Source organism: Monodon monoceros, unplaced genomic scaffold (assembly GCF_005190385.1).
Source record: "Monodon monoceros isolate NGI ecotype Baffin Bay Population unplaced genomic scaffold, NGI_Narwhal_1 Super_Scaffold_13, whole genome shotgun sequence".
Taxonomy (NCBI): Eukaryota; Metazoa; Chordata; class Mammalia; order Artiodactyla; family Monodontidae; genus Monodon; species Monodon monoceros.
Window position 1 is genome coordinate 62,569,534 of NW_021703769.1, and position 16,688 is coordinate 62,586,221.

Here is a 16,688-nt window from a genome sequence, read left to right on the forward strand (position 1 = left end):
ACTTCTGGCCATTAGGGAGATGGATGCCTGGTGGCTGGGCTCTCCCTGTCTATCAGGCTGCCGGTGGGTAACTGGGCACTTCTGGCGGTGACGGATGTTGGCCACTCCGTGGCTAGTGATTTGTGAGGGTTTCCGCTACAGCTCTGGTGCCCTTGGTGTGGGAACCACTCAGCTCTCTGGCAGAGTAACAGCATGTGATGCAGGGAACCCTGAAACTTGTGTCTTGATTTTTTTTTTCCCTTAGTTTTAAGGCAAACAGTGTAAAATTGGACGAGAAGGGGGGAACGAACTGCAGGGCCACTTTGCGGGCTGTTGAGAACCTCCGTCGGGTCAGCGCTGTCCCGGGGCTTTGCATAGGGCCTGGCTCATGGCAGGCGGCCAGTGTCATTGAATAGCTCCGATTTCTCCATCCCTGGGAGTCCCATGTTAGTGGCTTAGAGGAAACATGCTCATTCCTTCAGCAGGCAGCCCCCAAGTGCCTACAGTACATGAGGTGTGGGAGGGGCAGTAGTGTACCAGACAGACCAGACCCTTGTTATTGTGGAATTGCAGTCTAGTGGGGCACTCGACCAATGAGTGAGCAAATAAATGAACAAAAACGCTCCAGTTAAAGGCAAGTATTATAAAGAAAATAAAACTTCATTCATGTGATTCCTGAGGACTTGAGAGGCTGGTAGGGACAGCTTTCTGTTACCAAACCAAACTTGGGTCTGCTCGCCCAAGCACAGCAAAGCCAATCTACTGACACCGGGTTGTGGTGAAGGAAAGCACAGCGTTTATTCTAGGGCGCCAAGCAAGGAGTCCAGGCAGCTAATGCTCAAAAGACGCAAATTCCCTGATGGTTTTTCGGGAAAGGTTTTTAAAGACAGGATGAGGGAGGGCGGTTGTCGGGTGCGTCATCAGCTCATGGACACTCTTCTGATTGGCTGGTGGTGAGGTAATCAGGAGTCAACATCATCAACCTTCTGGTTGCAACCCATCTGGGGTCTAGTGCTTGTGGGCAGCATGCAGTTAACTCCTTCCACCTGGTGGGGGTTCCAGTATATGCAAAACAGCTCAAGGATATGGCTCAGGATATTATCTAGAGCCCTTGAGGAGGAACTAAAAGGTCCTTGACTTTGTTTAATGACTAAACTATTATTATTTTGTCTCACTTGACTGTTTTCCTTCCTTTCTGAATTTTCTCACTTCTCTAATTAAATTTATTCTGTGGAACTCAAGGAAGGCCTAGGAGGCTAAAGTTTTTATTCCAGACAAGAGGCAGGTGGAGGACCTAGGAGGATCTGTCTGGAGAAGGCCCCATAGAGTCCTGCTGGGTTACATTTGATGGAACGATTCATTTGGGAAGACTTTTCTAATGAGATAACTTTAGGGTTGAAACCTGTAAAAGAGTCAATGGTGGAAAGACCTAGAACATTCTTGGATCTTCCAAGAGAAGAGCATGCACAAAGGTCCTGAGGCTCCAGGAAGGAGCTTGGCATATTCAAGGAGCAGCAAAGCCAGTGTGGCCCGTGAGAAGGAGGAAGGTCTCAGGGGGGCCAGAGGACAGATCATGAGGGGTCTCGCAGGCCCTGGAAAGAAGTTTGGATTGCATTTTAGGTGCAGTGGGAAGGAAGCCTTGGTGACTTTGAAGCTGGGGACCAGTATATTGAGCTTGAACTTCAACGCATACTTAAATTTGAGTAACTGACCGCTGGGCAGTGAATGGCGGTGGACTTCCACGGTGAGGCCTGGTGAGAAGATCTTGAGGGCCACAGATGATGTGACAGCAATGGGGCTCCCTCTCGGGCAGCCCCAGATCCCCTCATGTTTGGAGACAGCAGCTGATTTCCTCCTCCTCTCCTAGATGTCGGACAGATTCAAGTTCCCACTGTCAGCTGCTCCACAGCTCTTCACCTGGGTTATCTTGGTTTTAGAACTCAGACTTAGGAGACCTGTTCACCCCCATTTCCCTGGGGGATCCAAAGATGATGTTCTGGACTGTCCCCCCGCTCCCCTAACAGGTCATACATCCCTTCCTTAAGTAGGACCCCAAAATGGTTTTGTGATCATTGATCCATCTGTCCATGTGCTCGGCCCCTAATCTTTCATGACACATGTAGATAACGGATGGATTGATAGATAGAGATATTGAGCACCGACCGCACACTCAACACTCTTTTCAGCACTAGTGATATAGTAGTGAACAAGCCAGATGTAGTCCCTGCCCTCATGCAGTTGACAATTAGGGTTTTTTTTTTTATTTTACTGAAGTATATTTGATTTACAGTGTTGCATTAATTTCTTCTCTACAGCAAAGTGACTCAGTTACACACACACACACACATATATGCATATATTCTTCTTCACATGACAGTTTTGAGCTATGGAGAGAGACGTGTAAATTACAAGTTGTGATACTGCGCAAAACAGATAGATAGATAGATAGGTTAAAAGGCTATGCTGGGCAAATGCTTAGACAAGCACATCAGGGGTGCCTGTAAGCAAAGAAGGTTTCCAGGTAGAGGTGACACCTGGGCTGAGAACTAGATGATGAACTGGCCAGGAGGAGGGCGGGGAAGGAAGGAAGACTGAGCCCGAAAGAGGGCCGGGCGTGGACGGAAGATCAGGGGAGAGAGAACCCTTCTGGCACAGGCGCCGAGAGTGTTCCAGGGTGGCCTGGAGCATGGGGGAGGAGAGGCGAGGGAGAGGGATGGAGATGAAGCTGGAGTCGGATCGTAAAGGACCAGACCTCGCAGGATAGGACAGGAGGAAAGACTGGACTCATGAACAGTGGGAAGGAGCTAGAAAGGATTGTATGGATGGAGGTCGCAGGATCAGGTTTCTCTAGAACAATCTCTGAGGCCTAGCTTGCATCCTGCCCACTCATTCATTTATTTCTTCAATAGACAGTGTTGTTTTCATTCCTCCTGTGTTTCAGCTGCTGTGCTAGGCCCCAGGGGTCCTCAGTAGGAGCCAGTACCTGGAGAGGGTGGCAGGGTGGCAGAACAGGCCAAGATATCCCAAGGCTGGGAGGGACGGCTGCCTCTGTCCCAGCATAATTCCCTCTGCTGCCCCTTAGGACAGCTCCTCAAGGCCAATCTTGGCCTAAAGATGGAAACCTGAAGCACGTTGTGGGCCTGGAACATGCACGTATTACAACCACCCCGGTAGGTGGTAGGCACCCGGCACATATGTTTTGGATGGATGAATGAATGAATGGATTAGTGGGTGAGTGAGTGAGTGAATGGGAGGCAATATATAGAAGAGTGAATAAGAACCCAGACTCTGGGGTCAGACTTCCTGAGTCCCCCTCACTGATCAGAGCTAGTCATCCAACTGCTCTGAACCTCAGTTTCCTCATGTGTGAAGTGAGGATAACGTCAAGGGTCCCCCCTCCGTGGAGTTGGGAATGTTAGCCAGATCGATGCACCCACCCACTTAGCAGTAGGTCTGGCACACCAGAAGCTCTCAGTAAATATTAGCCGTGTAGCCCTGTGTCCTGGGTATAGTAACTTGTGGCCCGAACAACGAGAAAGTAAACCAGTTCATGTTTGCACTGCACATGTGAAGTCTGCTCAGGGTGTAGACATGTTTAGCCACACCTGCACCCCAGCCTGCACACACACACATCAGAGACGCGGCTCACAGAAGGACCACGGCAGCAGTGTCCTTGTGGTGTGCTCATGACCTGCTACCATGCACCCACATGCTGTGTCTTCAGAACATTATATTAAACCTCCTGGGGGAGAGAAGAGGCCCTAATTTAATCTGACTTGAAATAGTATCAAAGCTCAGTATCAGGGATCTATGTGGTTCATTCATTTTTTGCCAAGTCATTCACGCATTCATTTGACAGGTGATTGATGGAGCATTGATTGTGTACCAAGCACAGAGCTGGGCACCAGGAATCAGCAGGGGACCAGCCACAGGGATTTGAGCAGTGAGAGGACATTTCACAAGGTCTTTCTGGTTACTGGGTGGAGAATAAATTGCAGGCAGCAAAAGGGGAAGGATGGAAGCCAAGAGCAGATTTCTGGGGGCGTCAAAGCCGTACACACCCCCCGCTGGCTGGCAGGAAGGATGGATATTGTACAACCATCTCCCACCCCTAGAGTCCAGCTCAGAATGCTTTAGGGAAGCCGAAGCGGTCTCTTCCCTTGAAAGCTATCTGAACTCCTGCAAATGATAGGCGATACTAAGGGGCCCTCACGTTTCCTAGCTTATAATAGGGCAGCTCCAAATCCTGAGCTCCACTCTTGTTCAGAATGATTGTACTAAAAAGAGGCACATTATGTGGAAAGCCAGTGACTAAAGTGGAAATCACCTGCACCTGTTGAGTGGCAGGTTGTATGTTTCCATGGAATGGCCTGCAAGCAGGTATTCATTCATTCCATGTACACACCACACAGTAGGCACAGGAGGCCCAAAGGTTTAGTGAAATGGACCACAGGCCTCGTAATCCTTCAGACTAGGTCCAAATCCCAGGTCTCCTGCTTACTGCCTGTCCAACATTAAGTTACTGAGCAAGTAACTTAATTGGAGCCTCAGTGTCCTCGTCTGTTATATGGGTATATGAAGCCCAATAAGCAGTATCCTAGGTCTTCCTAAGAGGCCCAGTGATTTCAGAACTCGCTCTCCTGTTTCAGGTCGGCACTGACTGGGATGCCAAGGAGCGGCTCTTTCGCAACTTTGGGGGTCTCCTGGGGCCCATGGATGAGCCAGTAGGCATGCAGAAATGGGGGAAGGGCCCCAACGTGACTGTGACTGTCGTCTGGGTGGATCCCGTCAACATCATCGCAGCCACCTACGACATCCTGATTGAGTCCACTGCCGAATTCACCCACTACAAGCCCCCTTTGAACTTGCCCCTGAGGCCTGGGGTCTGGACAGTGAAAATTCTCCACCACTGGGTGCCAGTCGCAGAAACCAAATTCCTCGTCGCGCCTCTGACCTTCTCAAACAGGCAGCCCATCAAACTGGGTGAGTACTTCCACTATTTCTGGGGGGTAATATTCCATTGCCCGAGGCCTCCTGGGTCCTTCACCTGGGCAGGTGGTGTTGCTCAGACATGGGGCATGTGGGCCACCTTTGAGAACAGTGCCCTCTGTTCCCAGGATTTTTTCCTGCTCGTCTGTCATACAGAACCTTCTAATTTTCTGCCTGTCTCTGCACACTGAGGTGATGTTATCTGTCTCTATCTATTTATTAGATGCTCTCTCACTGGACTTCTAGAAGGTCCTGATCATATTTAAGACCAGGTGGGAAATAAACCCAAGCTGATACTGAGTTTCAGCAAATCTTGTTCGATGTTTTTAAAAAAATAACTAAAATAGGAATCTCTGTTCATCAAAAGCATGATACTAGGCGGGGAGACGTATCTCATACTAAAGGAAAATATTTGCACACACAAAAAAGGACTCAAATTCGGAAATCCCCTAAGTCAGAGCAAACTGCAAGCCACAGGCCAAATCCAGCCCACTTCCTGTTTTTGTAAATAAAATTTTATTGAAATGCAGTCATACTCATTTACATATTGACTGTGGTTGCTTTGGGGCCACAACGCCAGCATTGGGCAGCTGCCCACAGAGCCAGAAGTATTTGCTATCTGGCCCTTTAGAGAAAGGGCTAATCCCTGATATAAAAGAAAGAAAAAAGAGAGAGCATATACACACATATATAAAAAGATGCTCAGCCTCATGAATAATGAGAGAAATACAAATTAAAAGCAAAAAGAGATTCCACTTCACATCTGCCATGTTTAGGACATGTTTGAAGATGAGACAACATCATTTGATGGTCAAGATGGAGAATAATAACTATCCATGTAAGTGCTAGCGAGAGAGCCACGTAATAAAATGAGTTCGCATTTGCTGGTGAAGTTGAACATATACACATACCCTACCGCACAGAAATTCCACCCGAGGTAGAGGCCATAGAGACTTGTGCAGAAATACAGCAAGCTGTTCATAATAGCACCAAACCAGAACCAGTCCAAATATCCAACATCCAATGGACCAACGGTGTGGTCTGTCCCGACAGTGGAGGTCTACACAGCAGGGAACACGGCGTAGGACCCTCCACGTGCTGATCTGGATGAGCCTCTAGAACGTAATGTTAGGGTGGGGCTATCAAAATTACCATGCATGTATCTAAAGTTCAAAAACAGGCCAAGCCAACAGTACAGTATTTCAGGATTCATGTATCAGTAGAAAGCTGCAAAGAAATGAAGGAAATTATTAACAGGAAATTCAGGATGGTGGTTCCCACTGGGCATGGGGTCAGGGAGAGGGGTGTCAGACTCCTAGCATGCCTGCCTTTTTTCTTTTTTTTCCAAAAGGCTTTCTTTTATTTTTCTATTCCCCACCCCCCTTTCTTTTATCACAGGTAACGTCTTCCTCCCTGCTCAATCCCATCCCCAGGAGTGGCCACTGCCAACAGTTTGGTGTACAGTCCTTCTAGAGGTTTCTCAGTGCTTTTAAAGCATTGACATAAATCACAAAGACATTGTCACTTTTTTAAGAATAGAATGATACACTTCGTAGTGAAACTTGCTTTTTTCACTTTCCGAGTCAATATATTTAAAGCTGCCAACTGCCTAGTGTTCCTTTGCATTAAGGACCCACAATCTATCTGTCCCTACCCCACCCCCGCCTGGGTAGACACATAGCTTCTTTTGTTGTTGCTGTTACAGATACCACTGCAAAGAAGATTCTTGAACCTAAGATAGTATGTGCCCATGAAGATGCATCCATAACATAGATTCCTAGAAAAAGGATTTCCAGGTCTCTTGGTGTTTGGAATTGTTCGGCTCCATTTAACAGATCACAAACCCAGAAGCCAGAAACGCATTACAGCCTCTGTTGGCTAAAAAGAGCTCTGGGCTGGGTGTCATTTAGCCAGTGACACAAGGAGAGGGGGACATAGATATGGGGAGGGGCACCTGGAGCCCTAAGAAGGGAGTGTTGATGTGAATTCTGTCCATTTCTGCTAAGTTTTTCTGCTAAGTTTCTGTGCTGAACAAGCAGAAAGATTTCGACCTCATGTTTTCAGGTAATGGAAGTCTGCTTCTCTTCTCCCCCATGAAACAGGCAAAAGACATCCCCTCCAGAACTAGCGGGGCCAGAGCCCACCTACTTAGGGTCCTCAAGTGTCCCACTGATGAGGCTCACATCCTTAGCATCTCTAAAGGTTCCCAAAGCCAGACGTGGAGGAGAGGGATGGAAGTGGCCGTCTCCTCTTTGCTTCCCATATAGCTAATCGGACAGAAAACGAGTGACCCTGAATCCATCCCTACCTCAGTAAAATAGCCCGGGGCTATTCATGGGGTCCTGATTTTTCCGATCTTTTCTCCTGGGATTTCTGAGGACAGCGAGGCTCTCCCCACGCATACCCAGGATGAGCCAAGGGTCATTTTACCCCACTGGGAGCAGCCCCCCTGTCATCAGTAATTGTATCTGTTAATGATGTTCTGGTGACAGGGAACACGAAAGTGGGAGCGATGCAATTTGTAAAATGATTCGTCAAGAGTAATTTGCTACTGATGCATCCCTGGTAATCTCAAGACATCTGATGAGGTGGAATTGAGGGAAATTTAATTATAGAGACGAGCATTGTGGGCTGATGCTATAATAGCATTTCCCACATTAACCTCATTTTTCATAAGGGTTTTCTGCACCAACCACAATATTTGGTTCCCAGCGTTCAAATGTTTGTTAACTCCTCTTTTCACTTTGAATGTCCTGCCTTTTCTCAGTTTGGGTGTCTCCCCAGTCCCCAGCTTCTCATCTCTGCAGTCCCTGCAGAGATGAAGGCGTTGAGAGGCTCTAGTAGGGAAGTCAGGACCTGCTCCAAAGAGAACAGGCTCTGTCCTCCTGAAAAAACAGAGGAAAAGAAAACAGGGTTTTTTTCCTGAAAACCCTTTGGTGGGCATCAGGGAGAGGTGGGCCAGACTCCTTAAGGAACTCGAGAAAGAGAAGCTCTGCTAAGTATAGCAAGATAGGACATGTGCTCCAGGCGTGCTTCTCAGCTTTCTCCCACCGGTTCCCCTCCAGACCAGAGTCCAGCCCCCCAGCTTCCTGGGGCATTGGGAACTAAAGGAATGACTTTCTCGTACATGCAAGTCAAAGCATATTTTTAGTTCAACTAGCTTTCTCATTGCTTTTTGTTTTTTTAATAACTTTATCTTATTTATTTATTTTTGGCTGCATTGGGTCTTCGTTGCTGCGCATGGGCTTTCTCTTTGTTGTGGTCGGCGGGCTTCTCATTGCGGTGGCTTCTCTTGTTGCGGAGCACGGGCTCCAGTAGTTGTGGCTCATGGGCTCTAGAGCGCAGGCTCAGTAGTTGTGGCTCACGGGCTTTAGTTGCTCAGTGGCATGAGGGATCTTCCCGGACCAGGGCTCGAACCCGTGTGCCCTGCATTGGCAGGTGGATTCTTAACCACTGCGCCACCAGGGAAGCCCTCCCATTGCTTTTTGAAGGGCAGGCACATATACACGGTCTTTCTTCCTCACTCAGGACCACACATATTAGAAAGTAACGTGCTGCTTATCCAGGCTCTCCTGGTTGTCTCCGAGGGTGACAGCCACCATCAAGCAAAGAGGAAAAGCATTGTCATCTGAATGCTACATTGTCTTATAAGGAGGTTTCTTCTAATCCTAGTGATCTTGGCTATAGCAAAACCTGATTTGGTAAAACACAACCTACCAGAATCATTAGCCAGTCTTTTCAAAAGAATATATTCTTGTGTTTGGCAATGAAATAAGCCATGAGTGGAAGCTTCCTCAAAATAGAAACATCTAGCTTCTTTCCTTCAGCCCAAATGTCTAGACTTTCTGCTTCCCCATCTTTAAGCCCTGGGAAACAGTCACTGTCTCTCTTGTTCATATGTTACTTTACTGTTTACAAAGCATGTGAACTTCCAGCCCTGTGAGTGCCAGCCCTGTGAGTCTAATTGCTGGAAGGGTGAGTATCCCCATTTTGCAGATGGGGAAAGCAAGTCTGCAAAAGACTAGCTCCCAGATGGAAAAATAAAGTAAAAAACAAAAGCATTGTTTTAGCTTCCTGCTGATGTATGAGCCTCTTGGTAGAGTATCATAATGACAAGAATGGGCTTTGGAGTCAGCAAGCCCTGGATTTAACTCCAGATTTGTCTCTAAACTATAGCTGCTTCCGTTTCCTCATCTGTAAAATAGGGATGATAAAATCAGCCCTATAGTTGTGTGTGTGTGTGTGTATTGTGTACTAATAATGCCAATAATAATAATCCTAGCTAAACTTTCCCAAGTACTTAGAATATGCCAGGCACCATTTTAAGCACCTCACATGAGTCAGCACATTTAATCATCACAAACAAAGCTACGAGGAAGGTACTGGTTCTCCACGCATTTTATTGATGAGGAAGAAGTAACACACCTGGCATGTGGGACGTGGGGATTCAAACCCAGACAGCCTGACTGCTGTCCCCAAGCTCTGGCATGAGACCCCGGTGCTCAGCAAGGCAGAGCCGTTTTGGGAGCCAGCTGGACTTCCCACCCCACCCCACTCTGGTCCCAGCTTCGTGGTTTCCAGGACTCCTTGCTGTGGGCCATTCATGCCCCACATCTTGGACCAAAGCAGAGATCCAGGTCTTATACAGAGTTCATGGTGGGCATTCAGCAGCCAAGGGCGGGGCTGCTCACCAGGCTCTGAGGTCCGCAGACCCGGGTTCCAACCCTGGCTCTGACTCTCATCACCTGTATGATTTGGGGAAAGATGCTTTGCATCTTTAATGAGCTTTAATGAGGCTTTGCATCCTCTGTTCCCAATGCCTGGAATTCTCTTCTCCAGGATCTGCACGTGGCTTCTTCCTTCCCGTGAATCAGTGCTCAGCTCAGATGTCCTCTCCGCAGAGAGGTCTCCCCGGCCATCCCAGCTAAAATAAACACCCTTGTCACTCTCTAACCCAGGAATCAGCAAGCTTTTATTGTAAAGGGCTAGATAGAAAATTTTTCAGCTTTGTGGGCCATATACAATCTCTGTCTCAGCTACTCAGCTGTGCTGTAGTAACAGCCATAAACAATATGTATCCAAATGGGCATAGCCGTGTTCCAATGAAACTTTATTTACAACAACAGGTGGTGGGCCACATTTGGCCCAAGGGCCGTAGTTTATCAAGCCCCTGCTCTGACTCAACACACCCCATTTATTCCCTGCATGACACTTAGCACTTTCTGGAATGACCTGATTTATTTACTTCTTTCTTTCTTTATTGTCATCATTCTTCCTCCCCTGGATTGCAGTCTCCTTCATTGTCTGGTTTGCTCCAGCACAGAATAGAGCCTGGCACTTAATAAATCTGTATCAAATAAATAAATGAATGAATGCCTTGCAGATGTAGATGTTTCGTAAATATGTGTTGAATGAATTATTGTCTGGACTATAGAAAGGGCTCCATAAATACATGCTGAATGAATAAATGAATGGACCATGCCCTGCACAAAGTGGGCTCATACCTGTTGAAGGAATGTCCTCGTAGGCTCAGTTTCTTTGTCTGTACGATGGGAGTGCTAAAAGAACTTCCTCGTGAGATTGTCCCGCGAACTGAATGGTGCTACGCAGTGCCCAGCACAGTGCCAAGCACACAGTAGTAGGTGACCAGTCCATGGCTCTTCTAATGATGTAATTGTTCCCTTTGGCTTTCAGAGGAGGCATTGAGGCTGCACAATGGGCCCCTCCGCAGCGCCTACATGGAGCAGAGCTTCCAGAGCCTGAACCCCGTCCTCAGCCTGCCCATCAACCCCGCCCAGGTGGAGCTGGCTCGGAGGAACGCCGCGTCCGCCGGCGCCGCACTGGAGCGCTGGCTGGACTCGCTGGTGGGCGGGATGTGGACCGCCATGGACATCTGTGCCACAGGCCCCACCGTCTGCCCAGTCATGCAGACCTGCAGCCAGACGGCCTGGAGCTCCTTCAGCCCTGACCCCAAGTCAGAGCTGGGCGCAGTCAAACCCGACGGCCGGCTCAGGTAGCACTGGGCACGTGGGGGCCCCAGCGGATCTCAAAGGGGAAGCAGCCAGAGGGCCAGTGGGAGCCGGACCCTGGGCTCCCACCCCCGAGGGGGGTGCCTTTTGGGAGCGGGGCTCTCCTGGCCATCGAGTGACGGGAGGGAAGGTTTGGAGGCCGAAGCAGGTTCTGCCAGCCACCTGCACCCAGCAGGCCGCCTCCCGGGGGTGGGGACGGCTCAGTCCCAGCACCGTGGTGGTCTTACCTCTTCTGATTGATCCTCGAGTGCTACAGGTTCCTTGTCTTCCCCCTCAATGACCTGACCCCCACCCCACCCCGCCCAGACAAGTGATTCCAAAACTTTTATTTTGAGCAGCAGAGCTTTGTTTACTAAGTCGTAGGCGGAGGGAGGTCCAGGGTGAGGATGAAATCCAGGCTGCTCTGGTTGAAGCTGCGAGTGTGAGATTCTTTCTCAAAGCTCAGCCCACCGGGCAGTCCCTTCCCAAGGGAGTCTCCTAAGGTACCTCTTCAGAACCCAAGGGCTCTGCAAAACCTAGTTTGAAAAGCACTGCCCAGAGGGTGGGTTTGATCTCCAGCCCCGCCCTTCAGCTCCTCTGGGCCAGGAAACCCTTGTGCCAGCCCTGAAGTGACAGGACACTAAAGTCACGCTCTCGTGGGCCCGTCCCCAGGGAGGTAGCGGGCTTGGCAGGGCCTCCCACCAGCCCTTCTCAGGTTCAGCCATCCTCCTTTGTAACTAGATGAGCCAGAGAGCCTTCTGATGTGCCATGGCCAAGGTCCACCCAAACTGTGACTGCCAGACATCCTGGGCTCCAGGCCACCCTCCTTCGAGGCAGAAATTGGGCGATGCTCATGAGCGTGAGGGTCAAACCCCCAGCCGTTCACGGGCGAGGAGATCAAGACCATGACCCCTCTGGGCCTTGACAGTGGGAACTCTGGGGACCATGGCCATGAAACTCATAGAGATCCTTGGGAGCAAAACTCCTGAGCTGGTCAGCACAGCAATACCTGTCAGTCACGTGCTTGAGCCCTTTGTTCTGAGGGCAGGCGTTTGGAACATTTGTGAATCGCACATTCGGTGCTGCTGGGAGCGACCAAACTGCATGGAACAGACTTTTCACGGCCAGGAAAAAGCATTTTAGATTTAGTTTTTAAATTCATGCCCTTTCTTATCCAAGGTGCCAACAGGCCCATCTGACACGCAGTGTAAAAGTGGGAAGCTTGAGTATCTGGTTGTTGTTTGAAACCTAAAGAACAGTGTTATTCAAATTGCTTGAGTTACTAGAAACGCAAAGGGTTTCCTTGCCATGTGTACATCGGAGGGCTGCCCTGCTCATCCGGAGACCCCTCCCCGGAGGCCCCCTCCTCCGCTGGTCCCACCCTCCCCCCAAGGACAGGGTTCTCCTGGAAAAGTCCTTCCCACGGAGAGCTGGTCCTTGGCGATTCGCCTCCAGCGTGGGTTTGAAGGTACCGCCGTTTGCTCCCAGTGACCTGTCAGCTGTCGCCCCCTACTCACACCCCCAGCCCAGCAAGGCAGAATGTCCTATGGGCCATGGAGGATATAGAGACGGGACACTTTAGATATTTATTATTTATATGTTTTGGTCAATGACTAATTAGTAGGTGCTGTTTTTGCAGCTTGTCAATTACGTTATCTTACTAACTGGAGCTGCCTTTATTCATGAAAGGCCCCCTCCCCCCACCCTTCCACTCCCTCCCCCTCTCATCCCCCAGCCCCTCATGTCTGTCTCTTTCTGTCTCTCTGCTGCTTTATCTATCTATCTATCTATCATCTCTGTCTCTGCCCTGCGTTCTCCGTGTCCTCAGTGGGAAGCAGGGGACTTGGACACCATGAGGAGAACGCCTCAACCAGCATCATCCACTGGCCAGAAGTGGGGTGTCCTTGGGAACAGTGGCGCCTCGCTCTTCCTCATGCAGGGTGTTAGCGTGACTCAGCCCTCCGGCTCTGGGGGTGTTGGAATTCCTGAGCCATCCCCGCCACCCGCCCCCAGCACAGGGACGCAACAGGCCAGTGACTTGCGGAGGGAGGCTGTGCCGGCTGCAGAACCTGGGGCGTCCCCGCTTCCTCCATCACTGCCCTCCCGCAGCCAGTCTAACCGTGGGCCTCCATGTGAGGGAAAGCAGGCTCCCTCCACGCCCTGGAGGAAACGATATCTATTTTAGGAAGATGGTAGGGGGTCAGACCCTGCCAGGAGAGCCCAGGAGCTGGCCCAGTGTTTCCAGGGACCTTGGCGTGGCTTTCTCAGAAAGCCCACATGAGCTCCACATGGGTTCACAAGTTCTGTGGGAGCCAAGAGGCCCGTGTCACATCCACTTTCTGCCCCCGGCCTCTGCCTCTGGCCAGGGCCTCCCTGAGCCTGTGGAAGCTGCCCGGGGAGCCGCCCTTTCACCCTTCTCGCCACTAGGGCCCTGTGTGTCATTTGTGATGGTTTTGGGGGCTCTGCCCTGGCACGTCCCTGCGCACCCATGAGCCTGCAGACGCCTCGACGGGGCCCCACCTGCACCCTGACATTGCTGACTCCTGTTCCATCTGGGAACAAGTGGAGAAATGGCAGAGCTGGCTTACTCTGGGGAGAGCCCCCCCCCCCCACGGCCCAGGCCCCATTCCCTACTCACCGCCAGGAGACTGGGAAGCTCAGGGGCCTCATGGGATGTTCCTCAACATCCTCTGTTTTTGAACCAGAGAATCACTTCGAAGATGTTACATTTGGCTTTAAGGAAAAAAGGGAGAATTTCAAACAAAGCCCAGGATGATTTGAGCAAAGGTGATGTTTTCCCAGGAGAAATAGTTTAACTCATTTTTGTAATCTACCTGAGGATGATTTATTAGTTAGAGGCCATTGGTCAGGCAACCTTGAGCTGTGGCTGCCTGAGGGTTTCAAAACCTGAGAACATGGTCTCTGGAAATCCTATTAAAGAAACAACGTGACTGTGGGCTGAGTCACTGACCAGGTCCTCGGACTTCAGGAGGGCTTAGAGGTGGGACGTGGGCTTGGGGGAGAAGGACTCATTGAATAAGCTGTGACACTGTCCAATTTCCCATTCACCCCTGTGACATTCAGGTGGAAACCACGCTCAGGAGGCAGGCAGCCTTCCTGAGTCCCGCTTCCCCGGCCATGTGCAAGGCAGTCTGTCTCCAAGGAGGGCACGAGCAGTTCCTAGGACCCCCCATGTTCTCAGAAGTGCAGATGCTCCTCCCTTTGGAGAAAGGCCGTTCTGATCTCATCAGGAATCATTCCGACTTCATTTGCCATTGTTAGTTTAACTTTCAAAATGCCAGTGGAGTTGAGAAGGAATGAGCACGCCACCCCAAAAGGGCAGATTACAGCTGCTCTGGGCACATGCCGGGACTGGGGGGGGACCATGCTTCCTTCCGGTTCTCCAGTTTGCAGGTGCAAGGAGGATGCTGGCTGGAACCCTGATCTCTTTGCCAAGAGGGTGCAGGGGAAAGGAGGGCGGTAGCTGCTGGGTGTGGGGCCTGAGCAAAGATCCCTTTCGTAGCCAAGTTCACTGGGGACTCAGGACACGCTCCTCCAGCAGCACCCAAGGGGGCTGTGCTAGAAACAGCTGTTGGCAAACACCTGCCAGATCGAAGCCACACCCTCTGGCAGGGGTTACAAGCGGCTGTAGGGTCCAGAACACTAGCATAGAGGAGTGACGCCGTTGGTGTAAGACGTTAGGGAGTGGGGGGTACTGTAGTCTAGTCTGCAGCGTGCACATGACACAGACAGAAAACTACAGCTGCATCTCAGCTCCAGCCTGAGGTGCACGTGAGAATACGGGCACAGTGCCGCAGAATCATCTAATCTGGTAAGGGAAGCCAGAAATCCATATTTTTATAGGAAATATGATTTTGAAATGTTGCCATTTTTTTTCTTTCCAGAGTGTAGGCAAAGAGAAACCTCACAGTTCAGCCTGTGCACTGCCAGAAAACTCTGCTCTCTGGAGACATGGTTTGAAAGGAAGCTAGGCTTGTCCCGGTGGGGGAGGAAAACGGCACCACTAGGAAGGGGCAAAAAACTAACAGCTCATGTCCAGCTCCGAAGGGAATGGGGACCTCTTACTAGTCATTCCCGTCCCAAAGAAACGGTCCCTCAGAGGAGAAGTGTCTCATAACTGGCGTGTTCAGCTCTCCTGGTCTCAAGACAGTTTGTACTGAAGGGAAGATGGCACAGAATTTGCAGACCCCAAGAGCTGACCCTTAGACGTACGGAGGTCCACATTGGCCTGGTCCCCGCCTTCCAGAATTACATCCTACCAGGCGGAGAGGTCCAGGATGTGTTTCAGGAGGAGGGGTTGGCGTGTCAAACAGCCCGGCTCTCTCCAGATCCCACGTTTTAGCAGCCATCTTGCCACATGTCCGGAAACATCTTCGGAAGCCGTGCTCACGGGAGGTCCCCTGTGCTTCTGCCTCACTTACCTTACTATGCCCATGGGTCAACCACAGGCGCTACCTCATGTGTCTGCTGAGAAGTTTACCGCGGGGGGGGGGGGGGGGGATAAAGGTGTCCAAAATCTGCTGGAGCTAAATGCATAATCTATGCAAATTCTGTCTTTCTCTTTCTTTCTCTCTCGCTCTCTCAGAAGTATTACTTTTTTTACCTGGCAAACAAGATACTGTACAGACCCCTCTTAAGACTGAGGAGGGCTTTCACGTGCCACCTGTGTCTGCCCCTCACGTTGTCATTGGTTCTGTCCTTGCCAAGCCCCAGGCAGCGAGAAAGCAGCCCTCTGTCGCCCTCCCCTTGGCTGGGAACACTCCAGCCGCCTCTGCCTACACACCCCGCAGGAAAGCAGGTTCTGCACCTTGCCACCTCCGTTCCCAGCTCCATCCTCTCCACCCCTCATTTGCCTCCCTGTCCTTCCCTTTCCCCACCCCCAAAAGCCGTAGGTTTCTCCTTTTTGAAATGAGGCCTTAAAATTATTTTGGGAAAGCTAACCACCCTCCCCCCTCCCATTTCCACCAACATCCGAGAAGAAAGAGCATCTTGAAGCTCTCAGGGCAACCTCCTAAGCCAGGGGCTGCCAATCTGTAGCTTGCAGATGTGATAGAAATGGCTTCCCTGTGTCGTCTTGAAGAAAAATTTTCTGTTTTTCCTATGGGTAAAATGAAGGCTTGGGTGCTCATCTAAACCTCAACCAACTCCCGAAGCACTCTCCTAGAGCATATCGCCACTGCGATGGGCTGCCGACGTGGGCTTTCCAGCCCTCCCCCGACCCCCAAAACTTGGTGACTTTAGGTACTTCATTCATGGGTAAATCAGGAGAGTTTCTCAATTTATCTCTTCATCCTTCCTGCCTGGAAAGTGATAGCATTAAATAGTCCCAGCGGATGGGTCATGTTCTCAAAGGGATCACACTCTACCTACTTTCAGAATCCCCCCATTTCCCTGCCGTCGCTCCAGGGCTGATGGAGGCCAAAGACAACCCCAGGGTTTTCATAGGAAATTCACTGGAATTGAGCGCAATCGTCTTTGTCGTCCTTTGTCTTTTATATATATATATATATATATATATATATATATATATATATATATATTATTATGTTGTCAAAGACGTTTGGGTATTTTTTTTTAGAGGCCTCACAATAAGTTATTACCGTCCCCCTCATTGTTTCTCAAAGACATGTGGTGATATAGTTTTTAAAAAATAACTATTTTGTTATAGATCATAATACGCATAAAACTGTA

The 16,688-nt window shown here is 50.0% G+C and overlaps 1 protein-coding gene across 2 annotated transcripts in view; it reads left to right on the forward strand.

Annotated features, from left to right (window-relative positions):
- XYLT1 (xylosyltransferase 1) overlaps window positions 1–15,522 on the forward strand; it is a 300,528-nt gene extending 285,006 nt beyond the window's left edge. For both annotated transcript variants that reach the window (XM_029221895.1, XM_029221896.1), the window contains 2 exons: window positions 4,629–4,962; window positions 10,663–15,522. In XM_029221895.1, coding sequence (XP_029077728.1) covers window positions 4,629–4,962; window positions 10,663–10,985 — 657 coding nt within the window. In that variant the 3' untranslated portion in view covers window positions 10,986–15,522. The remainder of the gene's footprint in view (window positions 1–4,628; window positions 4,963–10,662) is intronic.
- The last annotated feature ends 1,166 nt before the right edge of the window (window positions 15,523–16,688 follow it).